This window comes from Nematostella vectensis, chromosome 6, assembly GCF_932526225.1.
Source record: "Nematostella vectensis chromosome 6, jaNemVect1.1, whole genome shotgun sequence".
Taxonomy (NCBI): domain Eukaryota; kingdom Metazoa; phylum Cnidaria; class Anthozoa; order Actiniaria; family Edwardsiidae; genus Nematostella; species Nematostella vectensis.
In genome coordinates this window covers 8993118-9012173 of record NC_064039.1, presented here as the reverse complement: position 1 = coordinate 9012173, position 19056 = coordinate 8993118, and the positions used below count along the sequence as shown (strand labels likewise).

Sequence of the window (19056 nt, the reverse complement as noted above, 5' to 3'; positions counted from 1 at the left end):
TCCCGACGTAGATTGATAATTAGCTACGCGAGGCCTCATCTGCATGAGACGGGGCTGAGGGGCTCGGAGGGGCCCAGCGCACCCCCCAAGCCTGGAATGGGGCTGGGGGGGGGGGGTCGGAGGGGCGTTTCGGTGTCTATGAAAGTCCCCAGTCCCCCCCTCTCATGCTTGATCTGATAAACGAATAAAAGAGCTCGATAAAACAGAATTCCGGCTTAATTGTGTAGTTCCAAAAAATATCCATAAGTCTTTTTACATTATCAAATTAATATCGCGCACATGAATATCATTCCGGTAAGCTTGTATTCAGGGTAGCTGTTGGCTTTCCAGTTTCACCTGAATTTAAAAAAGGTGACGGGTGACTTCAGAGATTACTGTTGCTTAATTTGATGTGATTATTTGTGTCGCCATCCTGCTTTTAGTACTGTATTATGATTTACAGGTGGTATTGTACTTGTTTTAAAAGCAATGTACTTTGTTGAAAACAAAAAGATTAGGATTGGATCGGATCAAACTTCCTCTAAATGGTTTTAAAAATGGGAAACTATTTTTTTTTCAATGTTCAATCCCTTTTAGCCTGCGCTAGCACGCCGTGGATGTTTTAACCAGCTATGTATAAAAACAGCAGTTTTATATTACTGCATTAACTAAATAATTCACAAACAAGAATTTTATTTAAAACAGGTATTCCAAAATAGAAAAGATTGTCCAAATAAGAAGAGGAGCATCTAATCGCTGTTTTATCATTGGCCATTTTCTTGAAAGAGGCGTTAAAGGAAGCCAAGTTAGTGCAATAATAGATCACGTGTGTAGAAATACTTGATTATGATTGGTTCCGTTTGACAGGAAGTAGATTTGATGTTATGATTCGTCTTAGACAAAAACATTTAGCTCCTTCGCTGCCATAAGTTTTTCCCCTGATGGCAGTGAGAAAAACACGACAACGCTTGCAAAAAGAAAACACGCAGACAAACTGATTGGCGGGAAAACGAGCAATGAGCATAGAAAGCACGACGGAGTGGAATGAATTCGCAAGCCGCATTGTGCTGACAACTTTGTAATGAGAAATCTTTTGAAATTGAATCTATTTCTCATCTCCGAGATCTGGCCGTTTGCTTGGATGACGCTGTTTTCTGGGGCTAACTTTAGTGTATTAGCCATTGGTCTACTTATAACGATGGGAATACGAGTTTAAAGGAACTCTTGAAACAGATTTACTTACATGCTATGAAGCGAAAGGCGATAACCGTGAGTTGTTGTTTTGCTGGAGGATTCTGGTAGCTCATTCTTAGCTGTTTGCCATACCAACACTTGACGGCTTAATTTAGCTCGCTTTGGATTAAAGCCAAATATCCTAGAAGTACACACTATGAATATCTAAACATTTGCAACTCTTTGACCTATTTAGAAATACGCACGTTTTTGTTTTGCCTGCAGTCGTACGCTGGCCGCCATTTTTGTTTTCGCAGTTGCACATTGAAACTGATCTACAAAAGGCCGCACGTTCATCACAAAACTGGATTGCTGTATCCTGCTATTTTTGTTGTTGTTGTCTCTGTTTTGAATGCCGTGCAAGGATGAATGAACTCGATTTCGACGAAGAGCACCAAAGGGAGCTCATTAAATGCGTCGTGGTTGGCAATTCAGGGGTCGGAAAGACGCGGCTGATTTGCGCAGAAGCCCTCGGTGTCGGCATGAAGACGCAAGAGGCTAATCCACGCCATGTACGACATGTTCATTATCCCACCGTCTTCGCCATTGACCAATATCACGTCTCAGCAGAGATCAGAGACCGTGCAAACTTCACGATTGATGGAGTGTCAGTTTCACTCAGATTGTGGGATACATTTGGTGATCATTCAATGAATAGGCGTTTTGCATACCAGAATGCCCACGTTATTGTGCTGTGTTTTGCTATTAACACGCCAAGCTCATTCAAGGACGTCAACGCAGTGTGGTACCCAGAGATAAAAAAATATTGTCCTAGGGTACCTATTATCCTGGTCGGTACCAAGTCAGACTGGCGAAGTCAGCTGAATGTCAGTGTAGTTTGCCAAAACACCAGTTTGTCCAAGAGAATGAGGGAGTGCTTTCTTGTCTCACCTGACATGGGACGGCAGGTTGCTAAGGAAATAGATGCAGTGTACTATGAGGCCAGTGTTGTTGACATGTGGGGATATCATGATGTGTTTGAGAATGCAATTCGCGCAGCTTTAAATTCCCGTCGTCAGACACGTTTCTGGTCATCACACTTAAAGAGGGTGTCCCAACCAAGATTACAGCCACCAAATCTACCACCAAAACCCACATTACCAAACATCATAGTACCATCCTCTCTTTTCCGGGAGAACCTCAAAACAATATTTCACTCCAGTTTGTGTTCTGACGTGGTTTTTCTAATCGGGAACCAATCGATTCCAGCACATGCTATGCTCTTAGCCGCCATGTCTCCTACATTTGCTCACTTGCTTCTTGGCCATGAACTGTTTGGTGAACTCATTGAGGAGGAAAAGCTACAGAAGTTTCTGGTCATGGGAGACAAAAGTGTGACGAGTTTCCAAGAAGGGGATGTGATGGGAGAAAAGGCGTGGCTACCAAGAGGCTTCACTTCCATTAATCTATCTGGCATGCAGTGTGTTCCAACTCCTGGAAACAAGAAACATCAACTGCTTGTAAAGCTAGATACCTTTATTTCACACTCAGCCTTTCTTCTTGTATTAGACTTTTTGTATAGTGGGAACTTATCGGTCAGTGCTTGTACAAAGGAACTTCAAGATGCAGCACTTTATCTACAGCTTGCCAATCTAGCGTCGTACGTTGAGAATGTCATCAATAACATGGCCTACATGAATACTGAAGTCTATGCTGATATCAACATGAGGGTTACAAGCTGCGCCAGAGCGTTTGTAGGCAAGGAGTGTATGTCTGACGTTGCGTTTGATCTTGGTGTTGTGGTGGTCCATGCACATAAGGTCATGCTTGTCTCTCAGTCCGAGATGCTGGCGGCAATGTTTATGGAGGGACATTTTCTAGAGGGGGGCAGGCAGTCGGTGAGTATACTTAAGTACTCAGATTGTCACAGCCATTATCCTCTTTACCCAGGGAGTATAGCATGATGAGAAAGCAATACTGAAAAAGGTTAAAGAAAAATAGGAGCCTAACAAGAGGAGGAAGATATAAAGAAAGATATTTTTTGTAAGCAATCTATGAAACACATTTTAAAAACTCTTAACTTCTTTTACTTGCTTTAGACCCAAAGTTATGTTTTCTGGTGGGTTTATCAGTTTTGAGTATGATCTAATTAAAAAAAACCATAATATTTATAAATTCACACATTCTAGTGCATGTAAACTGGTGACATTGCTTCTTTAATCATGGTATATATTTTTTTATTATGATGCAGGTTCGTCTGAGAGACACCAATCATGACCACTTCCTGGCTTTGTTGGAGTTCCTGTACACTGGACGATGTCCTAATCTTTTTCTTGATGATGCCCTGGGTGTAATTGCCTTGGCCAATTTTTTCTGCCTGCCGAGACTTGTGGCTTCTTGTGAGCAGCTGGTTGTGAAGGAGCTACAGGCATCAATGCATTCAGATGAGCTAGCAGTGTCAGAGAGCGTCATAGGTCTGTAACATTAGCAGTTTTCAATTGTTGATTGAAAGGGTATTTCTCCCAAAGGAAGCTCTGGCACCACAGATAACTATTGAAACCCTGTAGAATTCTAAATAACGATAAAAAGTTTGGCAAAGTCATAACTAGTGTTTGGTGAATGTTTTTCAATATTCTACAATCTTGGCTACATGTTTTTTTTTATCAAATCTTTATTACTTAGAAAAATTAGAAATTTGCTATATCAGGGTTCAAAATAATTTTTTTAAATCTGCTAGATTTTGCCAGCTTTGTGGATTTTGGTGGGAGTAAAAAAGCCTGCATACTAAAAACATGAGAAGGGGATACAGAAAAAAAGAGTTGCCAAAGACAGCCGGCTATCACGGGAAGCCGGTTGCTTTTTTGTACCCTGTATATTCATAAATAAGAAATTTATTCTTATTTTGATATAGTGATGTTCTCTATCACTATCTGTTTTCTTCATAAACATCCATTCAACAGTTTCCATGATAGAAGCAGAGCTCCACAATGCCTCCCAACTCCAGCAGTGGTGCCGGACATACATATCCTGCAACTACAATGCACTTTGCCGCAAGCACCCCAAAGAGCTCAAGGCGCTGAACCCCGACACTCAGAAGCACCTTGAGCAACATCGCTGGCCGCCTGTCTGGTACATCCTGGAGAATGACTGGTATGAAAAGGAGAAGAGAGAGCAGGAAAGTAGAGCGAGTAAGACTGCTTACTCAGTGGATTTGAAAGCCAAAAGGAAGAGATGTCATTGCTTGTAAATATTACAAACAGTACACTAGATATATTCCTGTCAGTTGAGTATTGTGGGAACATGGGTAGCTGGACCTAAAGTGGGGTGGGGGGTGTAATGGGTGACTGGGATGTCGATCCAGCGGTCGTTTTTTATCTAAAATTTTAATCCCAACCCTGTCTTTTGTGGTTATAGATATTTTCAGAAAATACAGCTTAAATGTCAGGTAGGCCTGACAGGACAGGCCTGTAGGCATGCTAGTGTGTGACTGATGAGTGGTAAACACTACACGACATAAGAAAAGACAAACGGGAACAAAGGGTTTATTGAAATCTTGTTGGTACTATTTGATCCTGCATTCATTGTTCTATTCCTTAGATACTGTTGCTACAATGGACAAAACATAGATTGTGGCTTATATGGCCTTTTTGAATTTTGAGCTCAATGCTTTGACTTTTTAATCCCAACAGGGAGCTTGCCCCTCTCATCCTATGGGTGAGCTATAACTAGATGCTGATCCAGGATTTCCGAAATAGGGTGGCAGTGGGGGAATAAGCAAGAACTTCAAGTAAGGGGGGGGGGGGGGGGGGGGGAGTTGTAGAAGCCCACTCATAAGGCCTAACAGGATTGGCTGGATTACCTCATTGTTCTATTGTATACCCATCTACTGTTTTGTATCCCATTGTTTTGTCTGGATTGCATCAATCCAATGAGGAGAAATCTTCTGAGAGCTGTTACATGACCTGTAAGGGGACTCATTGCTCTTCTTGTTTTTTTTTTTCTTTTTAATTTCTTCCTATTTTTAAGAAAATAAAAGGGTGAGGGGACCACCAATAGAACTCTCCCGCATTAGGCAGGAGTCTCAAGATTTTGGACCCCTTCTCCCGCTCTCCTGCGTTGGGCACCAAATCTCTCCCACTTTTTAGCCATTTTTGTCACTTCCAAAAAATTATTCTATAAAAAATCATCATTTTGCCTATTTTCTATTAAAATTTTTAAAACAATAATTCCCTTGCACAGCAGAATTTATCTTACACCGCAGTGGATTTGTTCGCAAGAGCTTTCTATTTGGCAAATGCCTGTGAGCCATCCCTCCCCCCAAAAATACTCAAGCCTTCAGATTTTCAGGGTTTTATAGGTATGCCATGATAGCTGGAAAGGTAACAAACAGTGAATTAGTGCTCAGTACACCATTAACTGTTGATCCTCAATCATACAATTTTATATTCCAATCTACTAATCTTACCTCACTTTATGATTAGAAAGTGCACAACACTTTTTAAAGGTGTGATTACTTTAAAAGTGGCCTCTAAGATTAAAATGAAACACACTAAAGAGACTGAGTCATAAGTTTTCTGTGGGCTACAATTTCCTTAACGATTTGCCACTAGAGGAGAGCCAACCAATCTTACCTCACTTTATGATGAGAAAGTGCACAACACTTTTTAAAGGTGTGATTACTTTAAAAGTGGCCTCTAAGATTAAGATGAAACACACTAAAGAGACTGAGTCATAAGTTTTCTGTGGGCTACAATTTCCTTAACGATTTGCCACTAGAGGAGAGTCAGAAGCTGCATAAGGGGGGAGGGGGACATGGAATATTTTGTTCCTCCTGAAGGGGGGGCAACTAATTTTATCCCTTTTATCAAAATCCTCACGCCCCCTCCCCCTCGGGATAATAAATGAACTTTCCCATACAGAAACAAATTGAACTGGGATTGAAGAGCGTGCTAAGAACAAGGATCTGAAATTTTGATCTGGATCTGAAGTTTTTATCTTAATCTACAGTGTATCAGATTGATAGAATACTAAAGAGTGATAATGTATGATTGTTTTTTTTTTTCAAAAAGATATAACCAACATAATAAACAAAAAATTAAGATTTAGAGGAATTATGAATGAGAAGTCTGTTAGATTAATCACATTAAGAAAAATATTTTAAAAATATATATGTACAAAATGACAAATCTTACTAATTATTTTGTGTAATTGTTCAAAATATTATATTTAGAAATTATTTTACATTCATTTGAAGTGCTGTTAGTTTAGTTGTTAGAAGGGAATTGTAAGAATAAAAGATTGTTTATGCTTTTGGACTACATATTTATCTCATTTATATTTTTTGCCTCGTCTGTGGTTTCAAATGTTCAAATTGTCTAATGACTCATGGTGATATTAATTATTTTTTTAAATTTATTCCACTTGAAAATCAGTAAAACAGATCAGAAACTCAAATCAGATCCTTGGAAAGCTTATAAAATGATTCAATCACATTTGGAACTGGAAGGAAAATCTCATTGGGCCCTGCAGGTTCCTATCTGGGTTGGGCAGGTGATGGTGTTGATATAAATGGTTGGATGGTGGTGTAGATATCCAGGATTGGGTGATAGTGTTGATACCCAGGGTTGGGTGATGGTGTTGATATCCAGAGTTGGGTGATGGTGTTGATATCCAGGAAGGGTTGGCTGATGGTGTAGGATATCCAGGGGTGGGTGATAGTGTAGGATATCCAGGGTTGGGTGATGGTGTAGGTATCCAGGGTTGGGTGATGGTGTAGGTATCCAGGGTTGGGTGATGGTGTAGGATATCTAGGGCTGGGTGATGGTGTAGGATATCCAGGTTTGGGTGATGGTGTAGGTATCCAGGGTTGGGTGATGGTATAGGATATCCAGGGTTGAGTGATGGTGTTGATATCCAGGAAGGGTTGGGTGATGGTGTAGGATATCCAGGGTTGGGTGATGGTGTAGGTATCCAGGGTTGGGTGATGGTGTTGATATCCAGGGTTGGGTGATAGTGTAGATATCCAGGGTTGGATGATGGTGTAGATATCCAGAATTGGGTGACGGTGTAGATATCCAGGGTTGGGTGATGGTGTAGATATCCAGGGAGGGTTGGGTGATGGTGTTGATATCCAGGGTTGGGTGATGGTGTAGATATCCAGGGAGGGTTGGGTGATAGTGTAGATATCCAGGGTTGGGTGATGGTGTTGATATCCAAGGTTGGGTGATGGTCTAGATATCCAGGGTTGGGTGATGATGCTGGTATCAAGGGTTGGGTGATGGTGTTGATATCCAGGGCTGGGTGATGGTGTTGATATCTAGGGTTGGGTGATGGTGTTGATATCCAGGGTTGGGTGATGGTGTTGATATCCAGGGCTGGGTGATGGTGTCGATATCCAGGGTTGGGTGATTGTGTTGATATCCAGGGTTGGGTGATGGTGTTGATATCCAGGGCTGGGTGATGGTGTCGATATCCAGGGTTGGGTGATGGTGTTGATATCCAGGGTTGGGTGATGGTGTAGATATTTAGGGTTGGGTGATGCTGTTGATATCTAGGGTTGGGTGATGGTGTTGATATCTAGGGTTTGGTGATGGTGTTGATATCTAGGGTTGGGTGATGGTGTAGATATCCAGTGTTGGCTGAAGGCGCTGATATTCAGGGTTGAGTGGTGGTGTAGATATCCAGGATTGGGTGATGGTGTAGATATCTAGGGATGGGTGATGGTGTAGATATCTAGGGTTGGGTGATGGTGTTGATATTCAGGATTGGGTGATGGTGTTGATATCTAGGGTTGGGTGATGGTGTAGATATCTAGGGTTGGGTGATGGTGTTGATATTCAGGATTGCGTGATGGTGTAGATATCCAGGGAGGGTTGGGTGATGGTGTAGGATATCCAGGGTTGGGTGATGGTCTAGATATCCAGGGTTGGGTGATGATGCTGGTATCAAGGGTTGGGTGATAGTGTAGATATCCAGGGTTGGGTGATGGTGTTGATATCTATGGTTGGGCGATGGTGTTGATGTCTAGGGTTGGGTGATGGTGTTGATATCTAGGGTTGGGTGATGGTGTAGATATCCAGGGTTGGGTGATGGTGTAGATATCCAGGATTGGGTGATGGTGTAGATATCTAGGGTTGGGTGATGGTGTTGATATCTAGGGTTGGGTGATGGTGTAGATATCTAGGGTTGGGTGATGGTGTTGATATCCAGGGTTGGGTGATGGTGTTGATATCTTTCGTTGGGCGATGGTGTAAATATCAAGGGTTGGGCGATGGTGTTGATATCTAGGGTTGGGTGATGGTGTTGATATCTAGGGCTGGGTGATGGTGTTGATACCTAGGGTTGGGTGATGGTGTTGATATCCAGGGTTGGGTTATGGTGTAGATATCTAGGGTTGGGTGATGGTGTTGATGTCCAGGGTTGGGTGATGGTGTTGATATCTAGGTTTGGGCGATGGTGTAGATATCCAGGGTTGGGCGATGGTGTTGATATCTAGGGTTGGGTGATGGTGTTGATATCCAGGGTTGGGTGATGGTGTTGATATCTAGGGTTGGGTGGTGGTGTAGATATCCAGGGTTGGGTGATGGCGCTGATATTCAGGGTTGATATCCAGGGTTGGGTGATGGTGTAGATATCCAGGGTTGGGTGATGGTGTTGATATCTAGGGTTGGGTGATGGTGTAGATATCCAGGGTTGGGTGATGGTGTTAATATCCAGGGTTGGGTGATGTGGTAGATATCCAGGGTTGGGTGATGGTGTTGATATCCAGGGTTGGGTGATGGTGTTGATATCTAGGGTTGGGTGACGGTGTTGATATCTAGGGTTGGGTGATGGTGTAGATATCCAGTGTTGGCTGATGGCGCTGATATTCAGGGTTGAGTGGTGGTGTAGATATCCAGGGTTGGGTGATGGTGTAGATATCCAGGGAGGGTTGGGTGTTGGTGTAGAATATCCAGGGTTGGGTGATGGTGTAGATATCCAGGGTTGGGTGATGGTCTAGATATCCAGGGTTGGGTGATGGTGTAGATATCCAGGGTTGGGTGATGGTGCTGGTATCAAGGGTTGGGTGATGGTGTTGGTATCAAGGGTTTGGTGATAGTGTAGATATCCAGGATTGTTTGATGGTGTAGATATCCACGGTTGGGCGATGGTGTTGATATCCAGGGTTGGGTGATGGTGTTGATATCCAGAGTTGGGGGATGGTGTAGATATCCAGGGTTGGGCGATGGTGTTGATATCCAGGGTTGGGTGATGGTCTAGATATCCAGGGTTGGGTGATGGTGTTGATATCCAGGGTTGGGTGATGGTGTTGATATCCAGGGTTGGGTGATGGTGTAGATATCCAGGGTTGGGTGATGGTGTTGATATCCAGGGTTGGGTGATGGTGTTGATATCCAGGGTTGGGCGATGGTGTTGATATCCAGGGTTGGGTGATGGTGTTGATATCTAGGGTTGGGTGATGGTGTTTATATCCAGGGTTGGGTGATGGTGTAGATATCCAGGGTTGGGTGATGGTGTAGGCTATCCAGGGTTGGGTGATGGTGTAGATATCCAGGGAGGGTTGGGTGATGGTGTTGATATCTAGGGTTGGGTGATGGTGTAGATATCCAGCGTTGGCTGATGGCGTTGATATCCAGGGTTGAGTGATGGTGTAGATATCCAGCGTTGGCTGATGGTGCTGGTATCAAGGGTTGGGTGATGGTGTTGGTATCAAGGGTTTGGTGATAGTGTAGATATCCAGGATTGTTTGATGGTGTAGATATCCACGGTTGGGCGATGGTGTTGATATCCAGGGTTGGGTGATGGTGTTGATATCCAGAGTTGGGGGATGGTGTAGATATCCAGGGTTGGGCGATGGTGTTGATATCCAGGGTTGGGTGATGGTCTAGATATCCAGGGTTGGGTGATGGTGTTGATATCCAGGGTTGGGTGATGGTGTTGATATCCAGGGTTGGGTGATGGTGTAGATATCCAGGGTTGGGTGATGGTGTTGATATCCAGGGTTGGGTGATGGTGTTGATATCCAGGGTTGGGCGATGGTGTTGATATCCAGGGTTGGGTGATGGTGTTGATATCTAGGGTTGGGTGATGGTGTTTATATCCAGGGTTGGGTGATGGTGTAGATATCCAGGGTTGGGTGATGGTGTAGGCTATCCAGGGTTGGGTGATGGTGTAGATATCCAGGGAGGGTTGGGTGATGGTGTTGATATCTAAGGTTGGGTGATGGTGTAGATATCCAGCGTTGGCTGATGGCGTTGATATCCAGGGTTGAGTGATGGTGTAGATATCCAGCGTTGGCTGATGGCGTTGATATCCAGGGTTGAGTGATGGTGTAGATATCCAGGGTTTGGTGATGGTGTAGATATCCAGGGAGGGTTGGGTGATGGTATAAGATATCCAGGGTTGGGTGATGGTCTAGATATCCAGTGTTGGGTGATGGTGTAGATATCTAGGATTGGGTGATGGTGTAGATATCTAGGATTGGGTGATGGTGTAGATATCCAGCGTTGGCTGATGGCGTTGATATCCAGGGTTGAGTGATGGTGTAGATATCCAGGGTTGGGTGATTGTGTTGATATCTAGGGCTGGGTGATGGCGTTGATATCCAGGGTTGAGTGATGGTGTAGATATCCAGGATTGGGTGATGGTGTAGATATCTAGGGTTGGGTGATGGTGTTGATATCTAGGGTTGGGTGATGGTGTAGATATCTAGGGTTGGGTGATGGTGTTGATATCCAGGGTTGGGTGATGGTGTTGATATCTTTCGTTGGGCGATGGTGTAAATATCAAGGGTTGGGCGATGGTGTTGATATCTAGGGTTGGATGATGGTGTTGATATCTAGGGCTGGGTGATGGTGTTGATACCTAGGGTTGGGTGATGGTGTTGATATCCAGGGTTGGGTTATGGTGTAGATATCTAGGGTTGGGTGATGGTGTTGATGTCCAGGGTTGGGTGATGGTGTTGATATCTAGGTTTGGGCGATGGTGTAGATATCCAAGGTTGGGCGATGGTGTTGATATCTAGGGTTGGGTGATGGTGTTGATATCCAGGGTTGGGTGATGGTGTTGATATCTAGGGTTGGGTGGTGGTGTAGATATCCAGGGTTGGGTGATGGCGCTGATATTCAGGGTTGATATCCAGGGTTGGGTGATGGTGTAGATATCCAGGGTTGGGTGATGGTGTTGATATCTAGGGTTGGGTGATGGTGTAGATATCCAGGGTTGGATGATGGTGTTAATATCCAGGGTTGGGTGATGGTGTAGATATCCAGGGTTGGGTGATGGTGTTGATATCCAGGGTTGGGTGATGGTGTTGATATCTAGGGTTGGGTGACGGTGTTGATATCTAGGGTTGGGTGATGGTGTAGATATCCAGTGTTGGCTGATGGCGCTGATATTCAGGGTTGAGTGGTGGTGTAGATATCCAGGGTTGGGTGATGGTGTAGATATCCAGGGAGGGTTGGGTGTTGGTGTAGAATATCCAGGGTTGGGTGATGGTGTAGATATCCAGGGTTGGGTGATGGTCTAGATATCCAGGGTTGGGTGATGGTGTAGATATCCAGGGTTGGGTGATGGTGCTGGTATCAAGGGTTGGGTGATGGTGTTGGTATCAAGGGTTTGGTGATAGTGTAGATATCCAGGATTGTTTGATGGTGTAGATATCCACGGTTGGGCGATGGTGTTGATATCCAGGGTTGGGTGATGGTGTTGATATCCAGAGTTGGGGGATGGTGTAGATATCCAGGGTTGGGCGATGGTGTTGATATCCAGGGTTGGGTGATGGTCTAGATATCCAGGGTTGGGTGATGGTGTTGATATCCAGGGTTGGGTGATGGTGTTGATATCCAGGGTTGGGTGATGGTGTAGATATCCAGGGTTGGGTGATGGTGTTGATATCCAGGGTTGGGTGATGGTGTTGATATCCAGGGTTGGGCGATGGTGTTGATATCCAGGGTTGGGTGATGGTGTTGATATCTAGGGTTGGGTGATGGTGTTTATATCCAGGGTTGGGTGATGGTGTAGATATCCAGGGTTGGGTGATGGTGTAGGCTATCCAGGGTTGGGTGATGGTGTTGATATCCAGGGAGGGTTGGGTGATGGTGTTGATATCTAGGGTTGGGTGATGGTGTAGATATCCAGCGTTGGCTGATGGCGTTGATATCCAGGGTTGAGTGATGGTGTAGATATCCAGCGTTGGCTGATGGCGTTGATATCCAGGGTTGAGTGATGGTGTAGATATCCAGGGTTTGGTGATGGTGTAGATATTCAGGGAGGGTTGGGTGATGGTATAAGATATCCAGGGTTGGGTGATGGTCTAGATATCCAGTGTTGGGTGATGGTGTAGATATCTAGGATTGGGTGATGGTGTAGATATCTAGGATTGGGTGATGGTGTAGATATCCAGCGTTGGCTGATGGCGTTGATATCCAGGGTTGAGTGATGGTGTAGATATCCAGGGTTGGGTAATTGTGTTGATATCTAGGGCTGGGTGATGGCGTTGATATCCAGGGTTGAGTGATGGTGTAGATATCCAGGGTTGGGTGATTGTGTTGATATCTAGGGTTGGGTGATAGTGTAGATATCCAGGGTTGGGCGATGGTGTTGATATCCAGGGTTGGGTGATGGTGTAGATATCCAGGGTTGGGTGATGGTGTTGATATCCAGGGTTGGGTGATGGTGTTGATATCTAGGGTTGGGTGATGGTGTAGATATCCAGGGAGGGTTGGGTGATGGTGTAGATATCCAGGGTTGGGTGATGGTGTTGATATCCAGTGTTGGGTGATGGTGTAGGTATCCAGGGAGGGTTGGGTGATGGTGTTGATATCTAGGGTTGGGTGATGGTGTTGATATCCAGGGTTGGGTGATGGTGTTGATATCCAGGGTTGGGTGATGGTGTTGATATCTAGGGCTGGGTGATGGTGTTGATATCTAGGGTTGGGTGATGGTGTAGATATCCAGGGTTGGGTGATGGTGTAGATATCCAGGGTTGGGTGATGGTGTTGATATCTAGGGTTGGGTGATGGTGTAGATATCTAGGGTTGGGTGATTGTGTTGATATCTAGGGCTGGGTGATGGTGTTGATATCCAGGGTTGAGTGATGGTGTAGATATCTAGGGTTGGGTGATTGTGTTGGTATCTAGGGCTGGGTGATGGTGTAGATATCCAGGGTTGAGTGATGGTGCAGATATCCAGGGTTGCGTGATGGTGTTGGTATCAAGGGTTGGGCGATGGTGTTGATTTCCAGGGTTGGATAATGGTGTAGATAACAAGGGCTGGGTGATGTTGTTGATATTCAGGGTTGGGTGATGGTGTAGATATCCAGGTTTAGTTTGTTGATAGTGTAGATATCCAGAGTTGTCAAAAGTATTGGTATCAAGGGTTGGGGGATGGTTTAGATTTACAAGGTTAGTAAGGTTGGGTGGATGGTGGTTAGTGGGGTGATGATTTGGATATACAGGGTCAGTTGGTTGATGGTGTTGATATCCAGGGTTGGGAGGGGTGATATCGATAAACAGGTTTTGGGTTAGACATAGAGGATGGGATGGTGGTGCTGATATCCAGGGTTAAGTGGGGTGGTGTTGTTATACATAGTTGAGCAGTGTTATTGATATCCAGGGCTTGGCGGGTGATGGTGTGAGGATTTAGAGCATGGTGTTATGCACCCTCTCCTTATGTTGCCTAACAAAAAGGTTTGAGGACAAATTACACCAGATATGTTTTACCAAAATAAATTAATCTAGTAGTCTCTTTCTTTGTCCAAATTTCTTTTTTTTTCTGGCAACATAACATCAATGTCTGTACACCCTATAAAACGATAGAGCAGCCTCTTTCTACTGTGGAAAATATGTAAAATGTTTATTTAAACAGTTTTCAATTTATTTACAGTTATGTATATGCAAGCTATGTTTCTATCTTCTTGATCGTTTCTGACAGCATACTGTTGGGGTGACAATACTAGACAATAGGTGAGTGTGGTTTTTAGAGGGCAGCTTTTTCACTACACTTTTTTTTATAAGAACGTCTAATTTTCAGTTAAAGCCGCCGCTGGGATGTTTTTATTTTGGGACATTTTAAGGCTGAAGGATGTTCTTAAATTTTAGTGAATAAAAGAGTATAATACCCGATAAATTTTTAGGAAGAGAATTACACTAATGATCAATAGCAACAGGGCCTTAGCAGGCCTCGAAATATTGGGGAAGGGGTACAATACAGAAACATTAAGACAATATTGGGGGGGGGGGGCACAGCCACGCCCCTACTGGTCATTTTCTTATGATTTTTGGAAAAAAATATATTGGGGGGGGGGGGCACGTGCCCCCAATGCTACGGCCCAATTTGATTCTGCATTTTAGAATGCATCAGGACTTAAAAAGAAAAAAAACATTCTGCTATCTGAGACTCAGCATGTTCTTAAAATTTGGTGAAATCTCAGGCTGGACGTTCTAAAAAAAATTCTTTATATAAAAAAAGAGTGCATTGCGACTAGTAGCTATTCATATTCATGCGCTAAGCGGACGCCTCTTCCGGCGGCCTTTCGGCATTTTTAAAAACTGCTAGTGCTAGACGCAGCCATGGCCCTCGCGGGTTAGAGCGGCATTGTCAACAGTTCACTTCCGGAGGGCCGACGGAAACCTCAACCGACAAGAGACAAAATAATCTATTAGAATCCGCGCTATTAAACAGGCCATCCGCTCTAAATTATCAGTCATATCGTCAAAGAAATTTCCAATAGACACACAGCTTTTACAATTTTGAAATATTTTTCGCGTTTTCCGTTAAAAATAATCGGAGATTGTTACGTAATTTACCGGAAGTAAACATGTTCTGAACACTACGTAACAGGATTGCGCGACAATATCACGCCATCTTCTATCACCATTCTTGTGGTCTATTTATAGTAAGTAGTGTATACGGTGAGCGAAGACGACTGGATGGTGACGGTGACGACTGGATGGCGTGAAATTCTAGGGGAACGTCACGCCATCTGCTGTCGTCATCTCTTAGTTTTAGTCTTATTGTGTGACGTGACCTAATCTAAAACAGTACGTATTGCGTGACATTCTAGTACAGCATCACGCCATCTGCTGTCGCCATCTCTTTTGGTTTGTTTGTCTTGAAGTAGTGCGTGACGTGTATCTTGCTAAGTAGAAGCGCCAAAGGGCTAATGATGACTAGTGCTGCAGATCCCAGGAGGATCCAGTACGAGTAGCCCAGTCTCGCTCGGTCCGTGGACGAGAAGCCATCTTGCTGGTCTTGTTTGCGTAGTACGTTACGTTTCAGCTGCGTCTCGAATAATGTCGCGTAAAGACAGGCGGCGGTGAGTAGGAACACCACTGTAAGGAAGAAAAAGGCGTAAAGCCCCGTACAAACGCAGCTCTGGCAGTGCTACAATCCCCGCCTAAACTGTTGACCCATTTTGCAAAATTGATGCCCCATTGTTGCGCCAAAGGGTGCATAAAGGTTAACATCTTATCAAACACACCCTTTCCCCCCCCCCCCCCCCCGAACCAATGTTGTTGACTTATGGCTGGACCTCAGCTATCGCATATTAATGATAGGCTATCGACATTGGCACCCGGGGGGGAAGAGGGAAGGGTGGCATTTATTTGTGTGGCACGGGATCGCCACGTGTGTCACACAAAGTGGGATTTTGTGAAGTGGATCATCTAGTTTGGGCGCCGGATTATAGCTAGCCAGCGGTGACATCATTACTGATGTTAGCGCTGTTTACACGGGTAATGAGTTTACTTGAATTGCATGAATAGGGAGAGTTGTAGGAATTGAGGGATGGGTGAGAGAGGATAAAAGTGAAAAGAAAGAGGAAGGGGAAGAGGAAGGGTGAGATTGGAGGGAGATGGCGGTCAGGATGTTTGCGGATCTACTTGTGGGCCGAACGGGCTCCGCAAAAAGAAGAAATATCAGGAAATCCACCGAAGAACAATAAATCGAGGCTCCCCTTTTTTGAAACCCTGCTTCGGCTCCCCTTTTTGTCGCTTCTAAATCCACCCCTTGTTTGAGTAGGTAGGAGTGGAAGAGAGGAGTGAAGGATGTTAGCCAGTGATGGAGACGAGGTTAAGGATGGAGGGAAGGGGAGAGGAAGGGAAATAGAGGTGATGGATGGAGGAATATGGGAGGGGAAGGGAAATAGAGGTGAAGGATGGAGAAATGGGGAGAGGTAGGGAAATAGAGGTGAGGGAAGATAGGGTCGAAACGAACAGAATTGAGGTTCTACAGCACGTTCTACTCGCATGCATTGGGGACTACACAGATTACGTGTGTGTACTTACATGCTATGATGTGCATCACGAATACTCCTAGAGTACCAAGCACCATCAGGTTCGGTTTGCTGAACTCATTGTAGCACGCCATGCCGAGGCCAAAGCAGATGAATGGCAAACTGAGTGCGCAGAATCCGACGGTGGCCCACACGACCTTGTTATTCGCCACTTCTTCGAACTCCTCTTTGACTGCAATGACATAAAAACTGGTTAAAACTGGTGCTAAAATAAGGGAGCGGTCATTTATTACTGGGTGGGGGGGGGGGGGGGGGGCGGCAAATATGTGTGTGTGTGTGTGGGGGGGGGACGTTTTTTGGGCGCAGATTTAGGGGGGGTCACATTTTTTGAGCGTCGAATTTAAGTCTGGTTTTAATATAATACTGAGCAAGAGGGTCAATGTTCAAATGAAAATTTTATTCAGGTCACAATGTTTCCTACTATTGTATATCTAGTTCCATATTGTTCAGGTACCAGTCTTTTCCTTATATAAATTAATTTTAGAAATCCCTCTGATAGTTGACAGACAAAGCTGCCCGTTCAAATCAGTTGAACAAAACGAATACTTTAAAATGTTGCGAAACCTGGACTCAAATGTCTTTGTTAACGTCGTCGACGTCGTAGTCGTTTTTCTAGCGACACCGGTATTTGTTGTTTATCTCTGTGCCACTCTTAAACTAGCGAAAGTGAAGATTCATACTTAAATTAAATTGGAAAAAATTGCCCTGCTAGCTGATCTATATTTTAGTAAAGGTTATATTCACACATTATGTATATTGTTGGTGGTGGTGGTGGTGGGGGGGGGGGGGGGGGGGGGGAGTGGGGGCAATTTCGGGCGTCCGGTCTAGGAGAAGGTGGGACGATTTTTGGGCGGATTTGAGGGAGGCCAAAATTTTCGAGCCCTGGGTTTTGCAAAATTTCCTCCCCCCCTTCCCCCCCCCCCCCCCCCCCCCCCCCCCCCCCCCCCCCCCCCCCCCCCCCCCCCCCCCCCCCCCCCGCAAGTAATATAGTTTAATAGTTTCCGGAAAGTAATTGCGAGATCTGACGACATCGCTTACGTTCAGCGATAAAACAAATTAAGACCTGGGAATTAAGAGTTTGGTGTGAGTAGCTTGTCACTTCTCGTATGTATTGATTTTCGGCTTTTTTGGTATCTATGTAAATTCAGTTAGGGGAAATACAGTGAATGAAAAATTCACCCACTACTCAAACTAATGATATTTCACGCGAACCGAGTTTTTATTGGTGTATTTCCAGAAGTTACCAAGGTATTGTTTGAATTTTTCGAGTATATAATTTATCAAAAAAAAGACACCTGTGTGTCGGAACAGTCACCGTCAAAACTGGGAAAATATTTACTGTTTCGAAAGTTAAAAAACAAATAGAGAAATAAAACATAAATTAACTTGGAAGTGACTTTATCTTCCTTGTAGGAATAACAAAGCAACCTGGCAAGAAGATGGAAATTTGTGAGAAAAGTTTATCATTAATGCAATTAATCTGCAAACCTTAAACGTGATAAATAAAAAATCGTGCAAGCAATACTTGTAGTTTTGGAAGCCAACGAAGTGAAAACCGCTGAATGGATTCCAGCAGTTACCACTAAATGGCTTCGTTCCCATTCACCGACAAATATTTCTATGAATAAAATTCCATATCTTTTCGAAACTTGACACAATATAATCCAAAAAGGGGGCATTGCAATTGTGACAATTTTAGAAAAGAAATCCACGTTTTCTTTATGGTTATCTGTTCGCAAACAAATCAACTATATACGATTCAACGTTTGAGAAAATAAAATATTAATGAATTCCTCAGATGAGAATAGCCATTACGTGCATGATAATTCAGATTCATTGATACTGACAGTATCTTCGTTTTTACAAATAAACAGAAATTTATTCTTTGAGCTACCACAACCGATAATATCATTCTTACGCTTTAAACAGTTCTAGCTCATGAAGGCTAAGTTCTAATCGATAAAGCACGCTAACTAGCTACCACAGTCTCTCACAAGCCGCAACAACAATATTAAGTACCTACCATCAAAATTTCTCTGTCGATTGCCAAGTCCATAATCCTTGGAGCTGGTACCCTTAAATAATCCGAAGGTCTTTGAGCCACCCGTCTGACTGACAGCTGTGCCGTTAGTTAACACAGTCCTCTGCAAGTCCGCCATCACCCAGTATTCCGTTATAATCGCTACAATAATCAAGACAAGAGCGGCCAAGGCGATAATAGCCGAGAAAAGTCCCATTCCCTTTCGCTTGAAAACCTTCGCCATGGCTAGGACGTTCTTCGCCGAGTTTAATCACTAGCTCTCAGTCGATCTCATCTCTTTTTTCTTTCATTTGTTTTAGATCGATCGCCAAGGAGGTTTTCTGAGAGTTGGTGTAATATATGCACGTTTCGTCCTCAGCCAACCGCATGGCACGAGCTAACAATAGGTGTTTACAAGTCACGCAATACGACATACCGTGACTGCAATAATAGGAACACGCGAACACACATTGGGGGTTTATCTACCCTGGGTGCCAGAGGCGCCGAGCTTCTAGAAATCTTGATATTGTTCGTCCTTATTCATATTTTTGTAGGGAGCTAAAGAGAATTCTTCGCATGAAGTTACTCG

At 44.0% G+C, this 19056-nt stretch overlaps 2 protein-coding genes across 2 annotated transcripts; one reads left to right on the top strand and one right to left on the bottom strand.

Annotated features, from left to right (window-relative positions):
- Positions 1–465: 465 nt before the first annotated feature.
- LOC5508604 (rho-related BTB domain-containing protein 1) lies at positions 466–6467 on the top strand. Its single transcript, XM_032377365.2, has 3 exons — positions 466–3050; positions 3404–3626; positions 4113–6467. The coding sequence occupies exons 1-3, from the start codon at positions 1578–1580 to the stop codon at positions 4397–4399; spliced, it is 1983 nt and encodes a 660-aa protein (XP_032233256.1). The 5' UTR covers positions 466–1577; the 3' UTR covers positions 4400–6467.
- Positions 6468–14893: 8426 nt separating this feature from the next.
- On the bottom strand, positions 14894–19005 carry LOC5508614 (clarin-3). The gene is made up of 3 exons (XM_001629117.3): positions 18471–19005; positions 16440–16619; positions 14894–15485 (listed from the first exon to the last, which is right to left on the bottom strand). The coding sequence occupies exons 1-3, from the start codon at positions 18709–18711 to the stop codon at positions 15214–15216; spliced, it is 693 nt and encodes a 230-aa protein (XP_001629167.1). The 5' UTR covers positions 18712–19005; the 3' UTR covers positions 14894–15213.
- Positions 19006–19056: the final 51 nt, after the last annotated feature.

What these genes read in the sequence shown, in the direction of transcription:
- LOC5508604 (XM_032377365.2), top strand. Translation starts at nt 1,578, where the DNA reads ATGAATGAACTCGATTTCGACGAAGAGCACCAAAGGGAGCTCATTAAA. An exon ending in TAGAGGGGGGCAGGCAGTCG is followed by an intron (nt 3,051 to 3,403) that starts GTGAGTATACTT and finishes ATTATGATGCAG; the next exon opens with GTTCGTCTGAGAGACACCAA. An exon ending in AGTGTCAGAGAGCGTCATAG is followed by an intron (nt 3,627 to 4,112) that starts GTCTGTAACATT and finishes TCCATTCAACAG; the next exon opens with TTTCCATGATAGAAGCAGAG.
- LOC5508614 (XM_001629117.3), bottom strand. Translation starts at nt 18,711, where the DNA reads ATGGCGAAGGTTTTCAAGCGAAAGGGAATGGGACTTTTCTCGGCTATT. An exon ending in TCGACAGAGAAATTTTGATG is followed by an intron (nt 16,620 to 18,470) that starts GTAGGTACTTAA and finishes ATGTCATTGCAG; the next exon opens with TCAAAGAGGAGTTCGAAGAA. An exon ending in CGTGATGCACATCATAGCAT is followed by an intron (nt 15,486 to 16,439) that starts GTAAGTACACAC and finishes TCTTCCTTACAG; the next exon opens with TGGTGTTCCTACTCACCGCC.